The sequence below is a fragment of the Octopus bimaculoides genome, chromosome 11 (genome assembly GCF_046866305.1).
Source record: "Octopus bimaculoides isolate indiv1 chromosome 11, ASM4686630v1, whole genome shotgun sequence".
Lineage (NCBI taxonomy): Eukaryota > Metazoa > Mollusca > Cephalopoda > Octopoda > Octopodidae > Octopus > Octopus bimaculoides.
Genome location: NC_142938.1, coordinates 22200701 through 22218896, shown reverse-complemented (window position 1 = coordinate 22218896; position 18196 = coordinate 22200701). Strand labels below are relative to the sequence as shown.

General features: G+C 36.4%; 1 protein-coding gene across 2 annotated transcripts in view; it reads left to right on the top strand.

Moving 5' to 3' along the window:
• Window positions 1–6509: 6509 nt before the first annotated feature.
• LOC106879402 (uncharacterized) overlaps window positions 6510–18196 on the top strand; it is a 24647-nt gene continuing 12960 nt past the window's right edge. Inside the window, exons 1-4 of one of the 2 annotated variants that reach the window (XM_089360513.1) lie at window positions 6510–6609; window positions 8423–8558; window positions 14507–14551; window positions 16812–16927. In XM_089360513.1, the coding sequence (XP_089216639.1) occupies window positions 8546–8558; window positions 14507–14551; window positions 16812–16927 (174 nt within the window). In that variant the 5' untranslated portion in view covers window positions 6510–6609; window positions 8423–8545. Of the gene's footprint in view, window positions 6610–8327; window positions 8559–14506; window positions 14552–16811; window positions 16928–18196 lie in introns of those variants that run through there. The other variant, XM_014928945.3, reaches the window with a different exon arrangement.

Genomic DNA, 18196 nt, shown 5'->3' with positions numbered 1-18196 from the left:
ATTAAGTCTCTAACTTAGCAGTTTGGCTTTAGAGATGGATAGAATAAGTACCACCCTTAAAAAAAATATAAGTACTGAGGCCGATTCATTCAATCAAAAATCCTCGAAGGTGGTACCTCAGCATGGCTGCAGTTCAATGACTGAAACAAGTAAAAGGTTGCTGACATTTTGTCACTGTTTATCCAAAAGTTATTAGAATGTTACGTATGGTACACTCTACATTTTGGAGCTTAATAACAAAAGTATTATAAAACAGCTTAGATGCCTTTCACATGTTGGCATATGGAAGGCTTGGCAATATCATGGTGTAGTACAGAGAATAGCAAAAGACTAAAAGTAGTTTTATTAAATAACATCAAAAAGAGATAGCTAAACTACTCTTTACTCTTTTACTTGTTTCAATCATTTGACTGCAGCCATGCTGGAGCACCGCCTTTAGTCGAGCAAATCAACCCCAGGACTTATTCTTTGTAAGCCTAGTACTCATTCTATCGGTCCCTTTTGCTGAACCATTAAGTTACGGAGATGTAAACACATCACCATTGGTTGCCAAGCGATGCTGGGGGGACAAACACAGACACACAAACATACATATATATATATATATACGACGGGCTTCTTTCAGTTTCCGTCTACCAAATCCACTCATAAGGCTTTGGTCAGCCCAAGGCTATAGTAGAAGACACGTGCCCAAGCTACTTACCACACAGCCACTCCTGCACCTGAAGATTTAATTAAAAAATAAATTGTTTATAGAAACTGTATATTGGAGACGAAAAAAATAATCAAGAGCTATAAAAAAAAAGGATAAAGGTCTTTCTCAAGTCATAATGACTCATAGAGCCTGTTTCCATAGCATATATATTTCCTATTTGGACGGGACGCTGGTCCATTGCAGGATTACTCATTTTTGTCAGCTGAAATGAAGTATTTAGCTAAAAAAAAATAATGCATCGCTTGGTCTAGGAATTGAAACCACAATCTTATGATCATGAGTTCTCTCGAATGGCACACACTGGTGTCTGAGGCACAAAAAAAAAATAAAATAAAGGGCACATTAGGTAATCCTGGCTACACTATGTTTGAATATAAGACTGGATAATTATGGCTAAAATACCTTTTGATCAGCACTGCTATTGAGGCTAAACAGCAGTAGTAACAGTTAATCAATACTAGTGGCTATCATAATTGTCAGTTAAACAGTGCAGACACAAAAGTAAGATATTGATAGATTGAGGTTCCAGCTGTAGAAAGATTAAGAAATGAGTCAGCAAACTAGACATTAAATTCTTTTATTCTTCTGCTGGTTTCAGTCATTACACAACCTGTTGTAGTGTCAACACGACACAATCATACACACACACGTGTGTGTATCTATGTCTGTCTGTCAGTCTCTCTCTCTCTCTCTCTCTCTCTTTATATATATATATATATATATATATATATATATATATATATATATATATATATATATATATATATACACACACACACACACACACACACATATGTATATGTATGCACATATAGGTGTGGCTGTGTGGTTAAGAAATTTGCTTCCCAACCATATGGTTTCAAGTTCAGTCCTACTGTGTAGAACCTTGAGCAAGTGCCTTCTAAAATAGGCCTGGACGGATCAAGTCCCAGTGAAAAACTGTCTGGCCATGGCAAAATACTAACAAATCTGCTTATAAGGCTTTGGTTGGCTTGGGACTATAGTAGGAGACACCCAAGGTGTCATGCACTGGGACTGAACCCAAAATCACATGCATGGGAAGCAAGTTTCTTAACCACTCAGTCACACCTGTGCCTGAGCAATGTTATAAGCATGTTACATGAGCATAATACTTCATCTTTGTGAAGTGAAGCTATAATTCTCTGAAGTGACTCTCGTAAATGCCTAATACTTATTTTATAGATCCCTGAAAGTTTAAAATCAAAGTCAACAACAACCTTTGTGTTGAACTATGGATGCTATCTATGTAATATATTTCATGTATTCTCCTTCAGGAAGGACTATATGATTAGGAAGTTCCCTTTCTACTTATGTGTCTCTGGATTTGATACTAATATGTACAACCCTGGACAACTGTCTTCTACCATAGCCCAATATTGATATATATATATATATATATACTTTATTTAAAAGCAGCAGAAATATAACAAAAAACTGTTACTCAGAGTTTCACGTTCCTGTTCATCGGACAGTTTTGTTAGAAATGGGAAAGAAATGACGATGCAATCAAAACTAATATAAAATTTAAAACACATGGACCTGTTTCATTGGTCGTTTCAAATAACAGTCTTGGGTGTGCAATGAACAAAAATGAATTCAATATAGATTCATATTAGTTTTGATCGCATCGTCATTTCTTTCCCATTTCTAACAAAACTGTCCGATGAATGGGAACGTGAAACTCCGAGTAACAGTTTTTTGTTATATTTCTGCTGCTTTTAAATAAAGCATATTACTCTACCTCTGGTATTTGAGTACTCTTTTTTCCATCTTGTTGCACATTTATGTGCTTACTCCGGTATATTCTGCCAAATAAGATTGGAGCCTGGTGTTGCCATCCGGTTTCACCAGTCCTCAGTCAAATCGTCCAACCCATGCTAGCATGGAAGGTGGACGTTAAACGATGATGATGATGATGATGATATATATGAATGGATGAGGATAGCTGTGTAAAAAAGTGCCACACCCTAGCAGTTGAGGGAACCTGTGGAAGAGGTAGGCCTAGGAAGACCTGGGATGAGGTGGTGAGGCACGACCTTCAAATATTGGGTCTCACCGAGGTGATGACTTCTGACCGAGACCTTTGGAAATATGCTGTGCGTGAGAAGACCCAGCAAGCCAAGTGAGACCTAAATCCAAGGCCTCTGCCAGGGATGCGTACCTTCCTTCATTGGACACTAAACTCTGCTTGTGAAGACTTGTTGAGGCAAGTGAAATCGAAATCGAACTAAATTTGACAACTGGCACCCATGCCAACGTCGTCTCCTTCATTGGACACGAAACTCGGTTTGCGAAGACCTGTTGGGGCGAAGACCTGTTGGGGCGAAGACCTGTTGGGGCGAAGACCTGTTGGGGCAAGTGAAAGCGAAATTGTGATGGCACCTGTGCCCAGCGTGTCCTCCCTGGCACTTGTGCCGGTGGCACGTGTAAAGACATTCGAGTGAGATTGTTGCCAGTGCCGCTGGACTGGCTCCTGTGCAGGTGGCATGTAAAATACACCATTTTGAGCGTGACCATTGCCAGTACAGCCTGACTGGCCTTCGTGCGGGTGGCACGTAAAAGCACCCACTACACTCTCTGAGTGGTTGGCGTTAGGAAGGGCATCCAGCTGTAGAAACTCTACCAAATCAGATTGGAGCCTGGTGCAGCCATCCTGTTCACCAGTCCTCAGTCAAATTGTCCAACCCATGCTAGCATGGAAAGCGGACGTTAAACGATGATGATATATATATATATAATCAGAGTTCTAACATCCACTTTGCCATGTTTGCATGGATCAGAGTTTATTGAAGCAGATTTTCTACAACTTGACGTCCTTCCTGTAACCAACCATCATCTATTTCCAAGTAAGGTAATACTTCCCTATGGCCAAACATGTTTACGCAAGACATTGGAAATGTATGACATTGCTTGTATGATAGTGATACACATTTACAATTAGCATGCACTGTGAAGGCAAGAGGACATAAACCTACACACACATATGAATATATATAGATATGTATATATATATCTATCAATTATCATCATCATCAGTTAATGTCCGCTTTCCATACTGGCATGGGTTAGATGGTTTGAAACTGGTAAACCAGAGAGCTGCACCAGGTACCAGTCTGATTTGTCATCGTTTCTACAGCTTAATGCTAATTACTGCAAGAGTGTAATGGGTGCTTTTTATGTGCCACTAGCATGGGTACCAGTTATGCGACACTGGTATTAGCCACAACTACGATTTCACTTGGCTTCATGAGTCTTCTCCAGCACAGCATACCACCAAAGGTCTCGCTCACTTGTCATTGCCTGTGGGGCCCAGCGTTTGAAGATCATGCTTCATCTGCCTCATCCCATGTCTTCCTGGGTCTACCTCTTCCACAGAGATCAGCACTTCTTTACACAGCTGTCCTCATCCATATGTACCACATGACCATACTGGTGCAATCGTCTCTCTTGTATGTCACATTTGATGCCCCTTATGCCCAGTTTTTCTCTCAAAACGTACAAGCACACTGACATTGCACATAAGGGGCTTCTTTCAGTCTCTGTCTACCAAATCCTCTCAAGGTTTTGGTCTGGCTGATGCTATAATGCAGTGGGACTGAACCTGAAGCCATATGGTTGAGAAACAAACTTCTTTACCATGCAGCGATGCCTGTGCCTGTAGTATGTATATGTTTATGTGTGTATAAATATATATATATATATATATTGGCTAAACTGGCAATATGACCATCCTCAAGTACAACAACATATATATATATATATATATATATATATATATATATATATATATATATATATATTTATAAGTAGTTATGTCTCTGTCCAGTCATAGTGTGACTGATGGTTTTGCATCCACAAAGGGCTTAGCCTCATGAATGTCTCGTCAGACTCTAAAGCTGAAGACAAATGTGACTCTTCACCTTTGGGAGGCAGAAATCTGTTATGGTCATTTGGTCAGTAAGTCATTAAAAAATAAATAGTCCAGGGTCAGTGAAGCTGGGTCATCTCCCTTAGACCAGTTATTATGAACCAAAAGAGGGAGAACGGGATTTTCCCCTTTGGTTGCTTTTAGATCATAAGAACCATTCAACGTCTAATCAGAGAATGTGGAGTCCCATGCTTACAACAGGTAGTGTTTGAAATAGATGCAAGGATTGTAAATTTCCTGGCAAGTGTTCAGTGATCCAGGTTTCAGAAAGTCTTTGAGGAGCTTTGCTTGTTTGGCTATACAAAGTTTGCAGCATTCACTCCCGTTAATGTAGGGTGCTGGCTGCTCAGTGATCTTCCATATATATACAGTGGGGAGAAATAAATATTCGTACATGTCAAAATTCTTTATTTATTTAATTTGTAATGAACATAAATGGGATAATCAATAATTAAGTTTTTCACTGAATTTGTGAGTTCTTTACTTTTCGCCATTATTACGACACTACTTTATGTTGCCTCAGTGCTGAATGAAGAAGCTAGCGTTTTGACACTCAAAAATGACCACTGATAAGATTATTGGAACAAACGAGAAAGTTCTAGTAAAAAAAACAAAAAATTATTTTACCAGTATTTTGTGGCATAGAAATTTATAAATTTATTCTGTACAAATACTTTTTTCACCCCTAAATATTTATAATTGTATATAAATTCATTAGTTACTATAATTTTTTAGTTTCTTTTGCATATTCTTAGTTTATGTATGTGTATGCAAATATAGTATTGGTATATCCCATTTATGTTCATTAGAAATTAAATAAATAAAGAATTTTGACATGTACGAATATTTATTTCCCCCCACTGTATATTATGTGTGTGTGAGTTTACCGTTCACTGAAGATGTAAAATGAAGGAATATCAATGCTTTCAAATAAAAATACTGTGTAATATTTGTTCTGCTAATATCACACATACACCTTGTCTCTCTTGGTGGTAGAAATGCAATGAATCAGTGACTGGCCTTTGGAGATCTGCGACCAGTGACTGTCTACAGATTAGACACAGAAGGGTACATGGAGGGGCATATACCCTGTGCAATTCCCATCCCACCTGACTGGTGATTAATGTAGTTTCAATATCTGGAAAGTATGGTTCTGGGCGTGCTAGATAAATGCCTCTATTGAATAATAATAATTTTTCACAGTGCTAAAAATCTCTAAGGAATATAAAAAAAAACTCGGTTGAAAGGATTCCAAAACGTGTGCCTGGTACTTATTTTATTGGCCCACAAGTGATGGAAAAGATGAAAAGTGAAAATTAATGTTACCCCGTAGAAAATCACTTGAGTGTTGGTATATTTATTGTGTCAGGTAATTTAGTGTGAGTGCATTATTTATATCTGCTAATTTGTAGTGTGAAAGTTGGTAAAAGGTAAAATATCAGAAGACAATTTTTATAACGAAAATATATTTTAATTAACAAGAGCTGACAAGTAGTAAGACATGTAGCAAGGCGTATGTGTGTGAGTCAGGGTAAAGCTTTTATCACTTACATTTAAAATATGGAATTTGTTGTTAGGCAAGAGCTGATATAATTCAGAGTTAGCTGCGCTAAGTTGATGTGAAAAACAAAGAGCTGTTTCATGTTGAAAGAGAGATGTGAGATAATTCAGAGCTAGTGAATGCGAAGTTGGTGTGCAAGACAAAGTGGCTGTTCCATGTCGAAAGACAGCTGTTACTCTTCTGCCATCTATCTGCTAACTAAATTAAAACTCCCACTTCTTTCCATGAGCAGAGAACTGTCTCTAGTATTCATATGTATCCAGCCCTGATTGGCTGGAGTATGCCATAGCACAACTGTGCTATGATGCGACAACAAAAATAGCTTTCCTGACTCACTACACCCCTTATCTGAAATAAGAACATTATCAGACAAAATTGAAAACTGTAAGTCAGTTACTATTTAATTCTACCATTTTTGCTAAGAATCAGAGTTTCTTACCATGGAATATTTATTGCTTTTCAGAACTATGATCAAAGATATTTCATTTTTGACTATCTTGTTCTTTTTTTTTCCCAAAGTACATTATGAAATGTGCCCTTCCACTTTTGGGTGTGAATGGAGAAAAATTTGCCTGCTATTTCTAGCAGGTTGAGTGACCACATACTGACACCCTTGTTGGTTCATTTGTAAAGGAGGTATTGCCTACTCAGTCTTTTACCTTTCATCTTCTACTTGTTTTAGTCATTAAACTATGGCTATGCTAGAGGCATTGCCTTGGACAGTTTAGTGAAACAAATCAACCCTAGTAATTTTGTTTTAAAGTCTGGTACAATTTCTATTGGACTCTTTTTGCCAAACTGCTCAGTTATGGGAATGTAAACAAACCAATATCAGTTGTCAAGTGGTGGGAGGGACAAACAAAAACAACACACACACATTTATATATATATATATATATATATATATATATATATATATATATATATATATATATATATATATATATATATATATATATATATATATATATATATATATATATATATATATATATATATATATATATATATATATATATATATATATATATATATATACATTAGGCGCAGAAGTGGCTGTGTGGTAAGTAGCTTGCTTACCAACCACATGGTTCCAGGTTCATTCCCACTGCATGGCACCTTGGGCAAGTCTTCTACTATAGCCTCGGGCTGACCAAAGCCTTGTGAGTGGATTTGGTAGATGGAAACTGAAAGAAGCCCATTGTATATATGTGTATATATATATATATATATATATATATATATATATATATATGTATGTGTGTGTGTGTGTGTGTGTGTGTATATGTTTGTGTGTCTGTGTTTGTTCCCCCAACATCGCTTGACAACCGATGGTGGTGTGTTTATGTCCCCGTAACTTACTGGTTCGGCAAAAGAGACCGATAGAATAAGTATTAGGCATCCAAAGCATAAGTCCTGGGGTCGATTTGCTCGACTAAAGGCGGTGCTCCAGCATGGCCACAGTCAAATGACTGAAACAAGTAAAAGAGAGTAAAAGAGATATATAATAGTGGGGTTCTACACAACTTTTGTCTCCCAAATTATTCATTCACGAGCATTGGTTGGGCTGGGGTTCGAGTAGAAGACACTTACCTAAGGTGTTGCACTTTAGTGGGACAGAAGCTAAAAGTAAGTAGTCACAAAGTGAACTTCTTAACTACACAGAAAAGCTCTCATCTCAGGCCTCTTTCTTTTCTTTGTGAATAGATCTCAACCTACTTAGTCTGGATTTGTTTCATAAATAGCTTAGATTTTGATTGAAAAGAGTCTACCCAGTTCTTAACATTTGTTATAAAGAAGTCACAGCCCACATAGAACATACATCTTACTCAGAATTTACCCCACCACATCCATTTTAACCATCTAAAAACCAAATATGAATGGCTAACAAAAACCTTATCAACTCCACTCCCACCATACCAGTCCATCAATGTTCAATGAAGGTCTCAAACTGCACCAAACTGACACACGTGATGAGAAATTTGTCAATCAATTAGGCAGTGAGCAAACACCATTGTGAATGTCTTAATCAAATAAGACCAACCTACATGCCATTATTACTTTCTCAAACAATGGTCCGTGTTGAAATCTTACTGGATTCTAATTGGAAGACGAAACTCGGTAAATATGATGTTGCCATAGCTGAACATTTCAATATTTTGTGTGACTGATTCTTCTCCATTGTATTATTTGTTAGTGACCGTCAGGACAGAAAAACACCAACATCAGTTTCACCATTTTCTTCAGGAACTAATCTGAATTTTACTGTCTTCTACTTAAGAAAAAACAAAAGAACAGAAAACAGAAAAAGGACTTTGTCATGGATGTTTCAGGTAAGATATGTGTGTGTATGGATATATGTGTGTGTGTGTGTGTGTGTGTGTGTGTGTGTATTAATGTTTGTTTTTATGTCAAGTTATATATAAAAACTATTTAACTTTAAATGCAAGGAATTGACTACTTTTAGTAGATTCTTATTAAACTTTTAGAAGAATAGGGATAACAGTAACATTGAAGTTTTGGCCTGCCAGTCTTTGTCAGATTAATATGCATGTGTGTGTGTGTGCTTGAGTGTACAAACGAAATGCATAGACAAAACAATAGAATATACATATATATATATATATATATATATATATATATATATATATATATATATATATATATATATATATATATAATAGCAGTAATACCCGTTGTCGATCGGGTAATTGCTTTTACTCTTTCTCGGGATCCACATTCAAAGTGTTATTATATATATAGATTTACTCTTCCTGTACGTGTGTATTTTATAAGAAAAAACAACATGTAATAGTTGAAGTAGAAAGAAGAAGAATAAGTGAGTTGTGTGTGTTATTTTCTTTATCAATACAGTAATGGCAATTATATAATACACACGGCTTTGGTCGGCATGGAGCTGTAATGAGAGAGAATTGCCCAACGTGCTACACAGTAGGACTGAACCCAAGGCGACATGGTCAGAAAGCAAGCTTCTTATTCTCCTGAATACAATATGCTTAACAAAAAGAGGGAATGTTTACGGCGAGAAGACCTTTGATTTTAATATTTACTCAAGCAACGCAACAACTAGCAATGGCACACCATACAGGGCGTTCCAGAATTAACTATCTGTTTCAATGAAATTGAGCAAATTTTAAAAAACTGACAGAATTTTATGGTTATTACCAAAACAAATAAATTTATAAATCTTACGTCAAACTTTTATTGAAAATTTTCAATATGTCTGTATCTTTGCATACTATAAATCTCTCCTTAGTGCTGTGAAACACATTTGGAAGCATTTCAGGAGTTAGCTCCTGCACTACTAATTAAATATTTTCTTTAAGCTCAGCTAAATGATTTGTTCCATCTTAGGGATGGAGGTAAAGAAAATGATTGCTATCAAATTGGAAAAAAGCTGTCATGGATAAATAAGAGGGGTCCAACAGGAATGAAAATAAAATTATAAACAAAATTCAAAATTTATACACTTTTAACACATATCAAACATGGTAAACATAAATAAAAGTGAAGTGAGTTAAAAAAAAAAATACATCTGATTTCATTCAAATCATCATTAATTCTGGGACACCCTGTATCTATTTGTTCGACGAAATGGGGGAGGGAACACAAGGGTGGGGGTGGACTAATTGCAGGTGGCAAGTGTAACTTCCAGAAGTGGTCACGCAGTCAAACTCAAATGGTTGCGAGTCACAACAGCAGTTTGTTTTTTTGTGTGAACATTTTGCATTATATAGTTCGGACATGGATGACATAGAAAGCAGACAGGCCATGCTGCATTGCGTAGGATTGGAAACGTAAAACATCAACAGGGCACTTCTGAAGAATGGATGAATGGGTTTGTTGTGCCTTTACCCAGCTGCACTCACATGCACATGTCCCTGTGGTATACGGGATGATAACATGAAGCATCAACAGGGCATCAACAAAAATTTTTATGTTCTTCTCATTTCCCCTGCCAAATTCGACAAAAAGGTTTTCATGAAATGTTATACGCTGCTTATTATGCATAAGTAGTGTCAATATTCTATCATTGGAAAATGGCCTAAAACAAAGATAAAACCAAGTGCAGTATACTCAAATCTGATTAATCTGCATTTGTCAGGGGGCCCATAGCTGGCTTCAGAAATTTTTTTTTAGTCAACAGCAATTAATGTTTATTGCAAATTTGGAGGAAAGTGACTGGATACTCTTCAAGTTACGGGTCTTAACGCTGTGAAAATGCTTACAAAATGTGGTTTATCTGCCCCTGGACCTGCAAGAAGTTGAACATTTTTTGGCCCATGATACTCCATGGACCCTGTGTAATGCATGCGTAAAATTTCATTAAAATCGGTTGGGTGGATCTCGTGTTATAATGACACGACAAACACACATCCTGTGTTTTATATATATAGATAAATCAGACTAGAGTCTGGTGCAACCTTCCAGCATGCCAGCCCTGTCAAACTGTCCAACTGATGCCAGCATGGACAACAGACGTTAAATGACCTTAAATGATGATGATGATGATGACATATATTAATATATACTCTAGGTGTGGCTTGCTTCCCAACCACATTGTTCTGAGTTCAGTCTCACCACGTGGCAAATGTCTTCTACAAGAACCTCAGGCCAATCAAAGCCTTGTGAGTGAATTTGGTACACAAAAACTGAAAGAAGCCTGTCAGATATATATATATATATATCAATGTGTGCGTGTCTTTGTGTCTGTGTTTGTCCCTCCTATCATCTCTTGACAACTGGTGTAGGTGTGTTTATGTCTCCATAACTTAGTGATTTGTCAAAAATGACTGATAGAATAAGTACAAGGCTCAAGAAATAAATCTTAGGGTCAATTTGTCCAATTAAAACCTCTCAAAGCACTGCTCCAGCATGGCCACAGTCGAAAGACTGAAACAAATACTAGAATAAAAGAATATATACATATACGAGGAGGCACCCCAAAATAACTGTTCTTTGTAGGACAAGCTTGTCGTTCAGTCTTCTACTGCTAGAAGCCACTTGATGTGATCCTCAGGCATCAGACTGCTAACCAGTAGCATCTTGTGATGTCGTACTGCCATGTGGTGCATCTTTGTCTTGCAGTGCTTATCTCCTGTTTATAGATTTTTGTGATGACTCAAACAAAGTAACAGCGTGCTTTCGTGAAGTTCTGTTTTCTGCGGGGGAATATGGCAGCCAAAACAGTTGACATGCCTTGAACAGTTTACAAGGACGCTGCCATGAACAAAACATAAGTTTATGTGTGGTTTTCACGCTTTATGAATGGTTAATTGTTGCTTGAAGACCAACCTCATTCAGAGTGACTGTCGACCTCCTGAATGAATGAAAATGTGAAAATTCATGAACTGATCTTGGAGGATCGTCACCGAACAATTGACGAACTTGTCAATATGACTGGTGTGTTCTTGAGCTCCTACCAATAAATTTTGAGTAAGGAATTGTGAATGAAAAGAGTTGCAGTAAAATTTGTGCCTCCTTTGCTCATGGAAGATCAAAAGCAGTCATGACTGAATGCATGTCGTGAACTGAAAGAACAGTTGATCCGGACCTTTTTTTTGAAGGTCGTCACTGGTGATGAAAGCTGGTGCTACAGCTATGACCCGGAAACGAAGTAGCAATCAAGTCAATGGAAGCATTTGATATCAGCACACCCCAAAAAGCACGCCAAGTGAAGTCCAATGTCAAGACGATGCTGATTTGTTTCATCGATGCGAAAAGAATTGTCCACACAGTATTTGTTTCTCCTGGTCAAACTGTTAACCAGACAGTTTACTTGGAAGTTCTGAAGCATTTGCGAGATACCGTGAGACAAAAATGCCCTGACCTGTGGCAAAGTGGAGAGTGGTAGTTTCATCACAATAATGCACCCGAGTACACCACCTTGAGTGTGAGACAGTTTTTTTTACCCAAAATGGCATGACCTCACATATGCACCTTCTCCCCCTATTAATCCAAACCTGCTCCTTGCAACCTTTTTTGTACCCCCGAATGAAAAAGTTCCTTAAAGGAAAACGTTTTGTAGATGTGGAAGAGGTGAAGAAAAAACGATGGAGGTGTTAAAAGGTATCACTTCGTAAGAGTTCTACTACTGTTTCAAACTGTGGAAAATGTGTCTGGACCAATGCATTGCTTCAAATGGAGAATACTTTGAAGGTGGTAAAAGTATAAACATGTAAAACTAAATGAATAAAATAATATAACAAAATTCCAGTTTCCTTTGGGTATCCCCTTGTATGCTGGGACCCCCTTTGGTCATAACTAACCATGGGATTGCACCTAGAAAGTTACCCTTCCAGGCACAAGTCCAGCCAAGGTTGTTTCTATGGAAGACCAGCAGTCACCCATGCATACCGGCCTCCCCTCTCCACGCCAGCAGTGTTATCCAAGGGAAAGGCAAAGGCCAATACAGCTTGGCACCTGTGACATCACAACTCATTTCTACAGCTGAGTGAACTGGAGCAACGTGAAATAAAGTGTCTTGCTCAAGAACACAACATGCAGCCTGGTCCGGGATTTGAACTCACAATTTTACGATCGTAAGCTCATATTCACATACACAACATAGATGTAGCTACATGATAAGAAGTTTACTTCTTAACCATATGATTTTAGGTTCACTTTCACTTCAAAGCAGCTTAAGCAAGTGTCTTCTACTATAGCTTCAGGCTGACTAAAGCATTATGAGTGGATTTTATACACAGAATTACATAGATCCATATATTATATATATATGTGTATGTGTGCATGTGTGTGTGTGTATGTATATATATATATATATATATATATATGTAAGGACGACCGTGCGAACTCAAAAAAGGAGAAATGGTGACGAATGGAAAAACAGAGGGCTCCTTTTATTTAAACGTGTCACACGGTCGAACACAAAATAATATATATCAATGATGATATACAAATAATGTTATACTACGATAACATTAGTGAATTCGTAAATACCAGTAATGAAGACTATAGAAGGCAACCGTATAAAATGAATAACAGAGATATTTATTATGGCGTTAAAGATGTATGTGTATGTGAGAGTGTGAATACGACATATAAGAACATAATCAAAGACAGGCCGTCATACAAAGAAAAGTGTGTATGTGAGTGATACATGTATGTGTATGTGAGATATTACAGCAGATAGAAAGAGTCAGTAACCGTGAGCATTTATACCAGTTCTTTAGTACACAATTGGAAGAGTCTGTATGTGAAAGTAGTTGAGGCTGTGAGTGTGGCAGAGTGATCACTAGTTGTGATGTTGTGGCTTCCATGCTGGGCCGTGATTCTTGTTATACAGATGTTCGTCGCTGGCTGAAATCTCTTGTCTGTTTATTATCGTGGTGAAGCTAAGTCACCTAACAGAATCGAAGAGAGAGATGTGCCATGGTGGTTTAGTTTGGTGTACATAGTAAGTCGTGTTGATGCTGGTGGAGATTGATGCTGGTTAGTAGTAATCGTAGAATCGTGTTGGTCATGACAATGATGCTGGTTAGTAGTCGTAGACTCGTGTTGCTGATGTGGCGACGGCGATGGTCATCGTTGGCTGGACGAAGCTGTTGAAGTGGTCGCTGGCTGATTGTTGCTGCTGCTGTTGTGTGGTACACGGAACAGATCTCAAAGAGAAACTGAACCGAGACGAATTTGGCCGCCGAGTTAAAGCTATTTATAACAAACTATCGGCTCCCGAAGGCTTCAGAAAAATACTCTATCACGTGACCTTATTAGGGGCCGTGATTGGTCAGTTTGCGTTCAGGCGGGAACGGTTTGAAGAAGTTGCCGCTTCGAATATTAATCAGTCACGTGATGACAAGGAGATGGGTTCTCCGCTACGCTCGCGCGTGTTTATATTTAAATGAGAAGATTGTATGTAATGGCGATAGTAGTTTTGTATCTAATGGCGATAGGTAGTTTCACTACATATATATATATATATATATATATATATATGTTTGTGTATACAAAGACACACATATATAAATGTACACATACATACATATATTACATATATAAATACACACACATACATGCATACATACATACATGCATACATACATACATGCATACATACATAAATATATACATATATTCATTTTTATCATAAGTTATACAATACTCAGTTTTTCTTATTGGGAGCATTTTTCCAGTATGTATAAATAACTATTAATACACATTTAGGATACAGCTTCTTAATGTCTAATTTATTTTGGGTGGTTTACCTGTTTGATTAATTAACAATTTGATATACATCCAGGTATACCAACTCAAGTGAAAACTGGCTTTATCATCCATTACCACAGTGAGTATATAGAAAAATTACGTATAAATTTACATGTGTGTGTGTATATGTGAAATGAAAATGAGCTAAAAGAAATAACTTAGTGACCAAGACATGTAGTTGAACAACAAAGACAATTAAAAGTATGAGAGTATTGTAGTTCGCTTGAAGCATTGTGTATTGTTTGTAAAGAATAAAGTTTAGAATGGTACAACAATGCACTATAGAACAAAAAAGGGACTATATACCTGTTGTAATTTGGTTATCTATAGTCCGATGATATTTCGGAATTACAATTCCTTCTTCAGATCTTAGCTGGAGTCTCTGCTATAAAAGTATATTAAATAACATTGTCACCTATTGACTTCTGTCTAGCATCCATTTTATTCTAGTAGTTCTTACGTTTTCAGTGGTCTTAGGACCTTGTAATGAGTGAATGCTTAAAAAAAAAATACAGCAAAATTCTTGATTTATTGAAATTATCCTTGCTTCCAGTGAAGGTAGACCAATCGCTTAGTACTAACTCTGGACAAGAAAGGGAGATAATCTCAAGAATCAAGAATTCTATTAATTGACAAATCCTTAAGGAAAAGATCCTCTGAGTGTTTAAAGGAAAACTGTGGGCACCTGTTTCTGCCTCAGTTGGCCTCATCAGTATAAAAAAATTTCCTGCTTTATCTTCAGCAAATGAGACATTTAGGCTTGTACAAAAAAAAAAAAAATGAAATGAAAATCAGCTTACAGAAGTAAGTGAGTGGATAGTAGCATGTAGTTAAACAATGAACATGAATTGTTGTTGTTGTTGTTGGCACTCCGTCGCTTACGAAGTTGAGGGTTCCAGTTGATCTGATCAATGGAACAGCCTGCTCGTGAAATTAACGTGCAAATGGCTGAGCACTCCACAGACACGTGTACCCTTAACATAGTTCTCGGGGATATTCAGTGTGACACAGTGTGACAAGGCTGACCCTTTGAATTACAGGCACAACAGAAACAGGAAGTAAGAGTGAGAGAAAGTTGTGGTGAAAGAGTACAGCAGGGTTCGCCATCATCCCCTGCCGGAGCCTCGTGGTGCTTTAGGGGATTTTGCTCAATAAACACTCACAACGCCCGGTCTGGGAATCAAAACTGTGATCCTATGACCGTGAGTCCGCTGCCCTAACCACTGGGTCATTGCGCCTCCTATGAACATGAATAATGCTATATTATATGACATATAAGATAAATACCTGATTTATTGATATTATTTCCACTTCCAGAGAGGTAGGTCAATCACATGGAATTCACATACATACATGCATATATACATACATACATACATACATACATTCATACATACATAAATACATACATACATACATACATACATACATACATACATAATTTTACGCTTTTGTATACTGTAAAATTTAAACAAAAAACATTTGTGAGTTTTGTAACTCCTTGTGAGTTCGTTTAATTCTTGTGAGTTTGTTAATTTCTCATGAGTTTGTTAATTCCTTTTCAGCAATGTTGTAATCCAATGCTGGACTGTTCTATTACCCACTCCAGTATAGCAATATAGTTAGTTAGACTGACTACCCACTGACTTCTCGACATCACAGTATTTGTAACGACTAGCACATATCATTTGTCACAAAGGAGGGGGTGTTCCATTATTATTATTATCATCATCACAACAGATTAATAACCCTTTAGCACTTAGATTACTCTGTTAAATGTAATGCTTATATATTGACATTGTTTTGAATTAATCATGCATTATCTAATAGCTTCCAGATTTAAATGTTGTGATTGTTTATTTTTAGAATGACATTGTAGGGTAGGTATGAGAGGTTGGATTTGGCTGGTTAGGAACTTGAAGCAGGTGGAATATTTAGGCTAGATATGGCCTGTTTAAATGCTAAAAGGTTAAGGTGGTCAATAACAGACTTGGTAACATGCTAGATCAAATGCCTTATGATATCTAAGTGGATCTGTGCTTCTGTATTGTAGCTTCACATTTTATCATAGCATGGGGCCTTATAGTACAAAGGGCAAATTTAGTGACAACCTCATATCTTGACTGGTAATTATTTTATCTACTCCTAACAGCCATGAGCTCAATACCCACATCAATAAGCCATTTGTCTTTACTAGATGCTCTATTTCATAAGAAAATAAAAAATGGAATATTCATAAAACATTTTGATAAGAGCTGAGCTAAAGTTAAAAAAAAAAAGACCTTTTGAATTTGCGTTGGGATTATTAGGATTATTGGAATTATTGTTATTCATTTCAGAAAAACTATTTTCTAAAGATTGGAAAAAGAAATATTTAGTATTGAATAGCGACAGTAATCTGGAATGGTTTGAAGATGAAGAATGCAAGTCTTTGGAAGGTGTTGTTAATTTGAAGGTATCTCATTATCTTCTATACTTTACTTATTTCAGTTATTGGACTGTGGCCATGCTGGGGTACTACTGCAAAGGGTTTAGTCACACAAATCGAACCCAGTGCTTATTTTAAAGTTTGGTACTTATTCCATCAGTATTTTGTCTTTTTTGCCAAAACTGTTAAGTAACAGGGATGTAAATAAACCAACACTAGTTGTCAAGTTGTGTGTAATGGAGACAAATACTAACAGAAAGACATACATACATACATACATACATACATTCAATGCATATGTCTAACTGATTATTGTTGTTTTTTCTTGTGTTTATATATATATATATATATATATATATATAATGTGAGAGAGTTAGGGGTTGGGGGTTCAACCCACTAAGGGATAGTATCTATCCAGTATACTGCTGGGAGGGTACCCAATTATTGCTACACTAGTGCTATACTAGGTGCAATCAATGGGAGCGGGTAAAAGTGGAGGTTTTACCATATATATATATATTATTTTATTTAAAAGAGTTCCAACTCTGTCTGTTTTTTATGTTTTTTATTTATATTCCTGTAAAATTTATGTGGGATATAGAATATGGAATATATAATATATACAGTCTGTCATACTGGCCATGATGAAATACCACAAGGTATAGAAAATACGTATTCGCCTTTATATATTTATATATTTATATATTTAATCCTTTATATTGAACACTCAATATTTCATATATTCAATAAGACATATTCCATATATTCAATAAGACATTCAATACTTCATTTCATTGTACCATCCATCTTTTTTTATATTATATATTATATATTCCATATTCTATATCCCACATAAATTTTACAAGAATATACATAAAAAACATAAAAAACAGACAGAGTTGGAACTCTTTTAAATAAAATAATATATTCCTCTATACACGATCATACAAAACCCTTTTTTTAGTATTTATTTTTACTCACATATATATATATATATATATATATATATATATATATATATATATATATGTATGTATATACATGCAAACATAGATACATATATACATACATACATGCATACATACATACATACGTACATACATACATACATACATACATACATACATACATGTGTGTGTGTGTGTGTGTGTGTGTGTGTGTGTGTGTGTGTGTGAGGGGATTCCCTACAGTTTCTGTCAGCCAAATTCACTCACAAGGCACTGGTTGACTTAAGGTTCTGGTAGAAAGTTTTAATGCCTTTATTGATCTAGTGCCAAACAAAGAAATTAGTTCTTT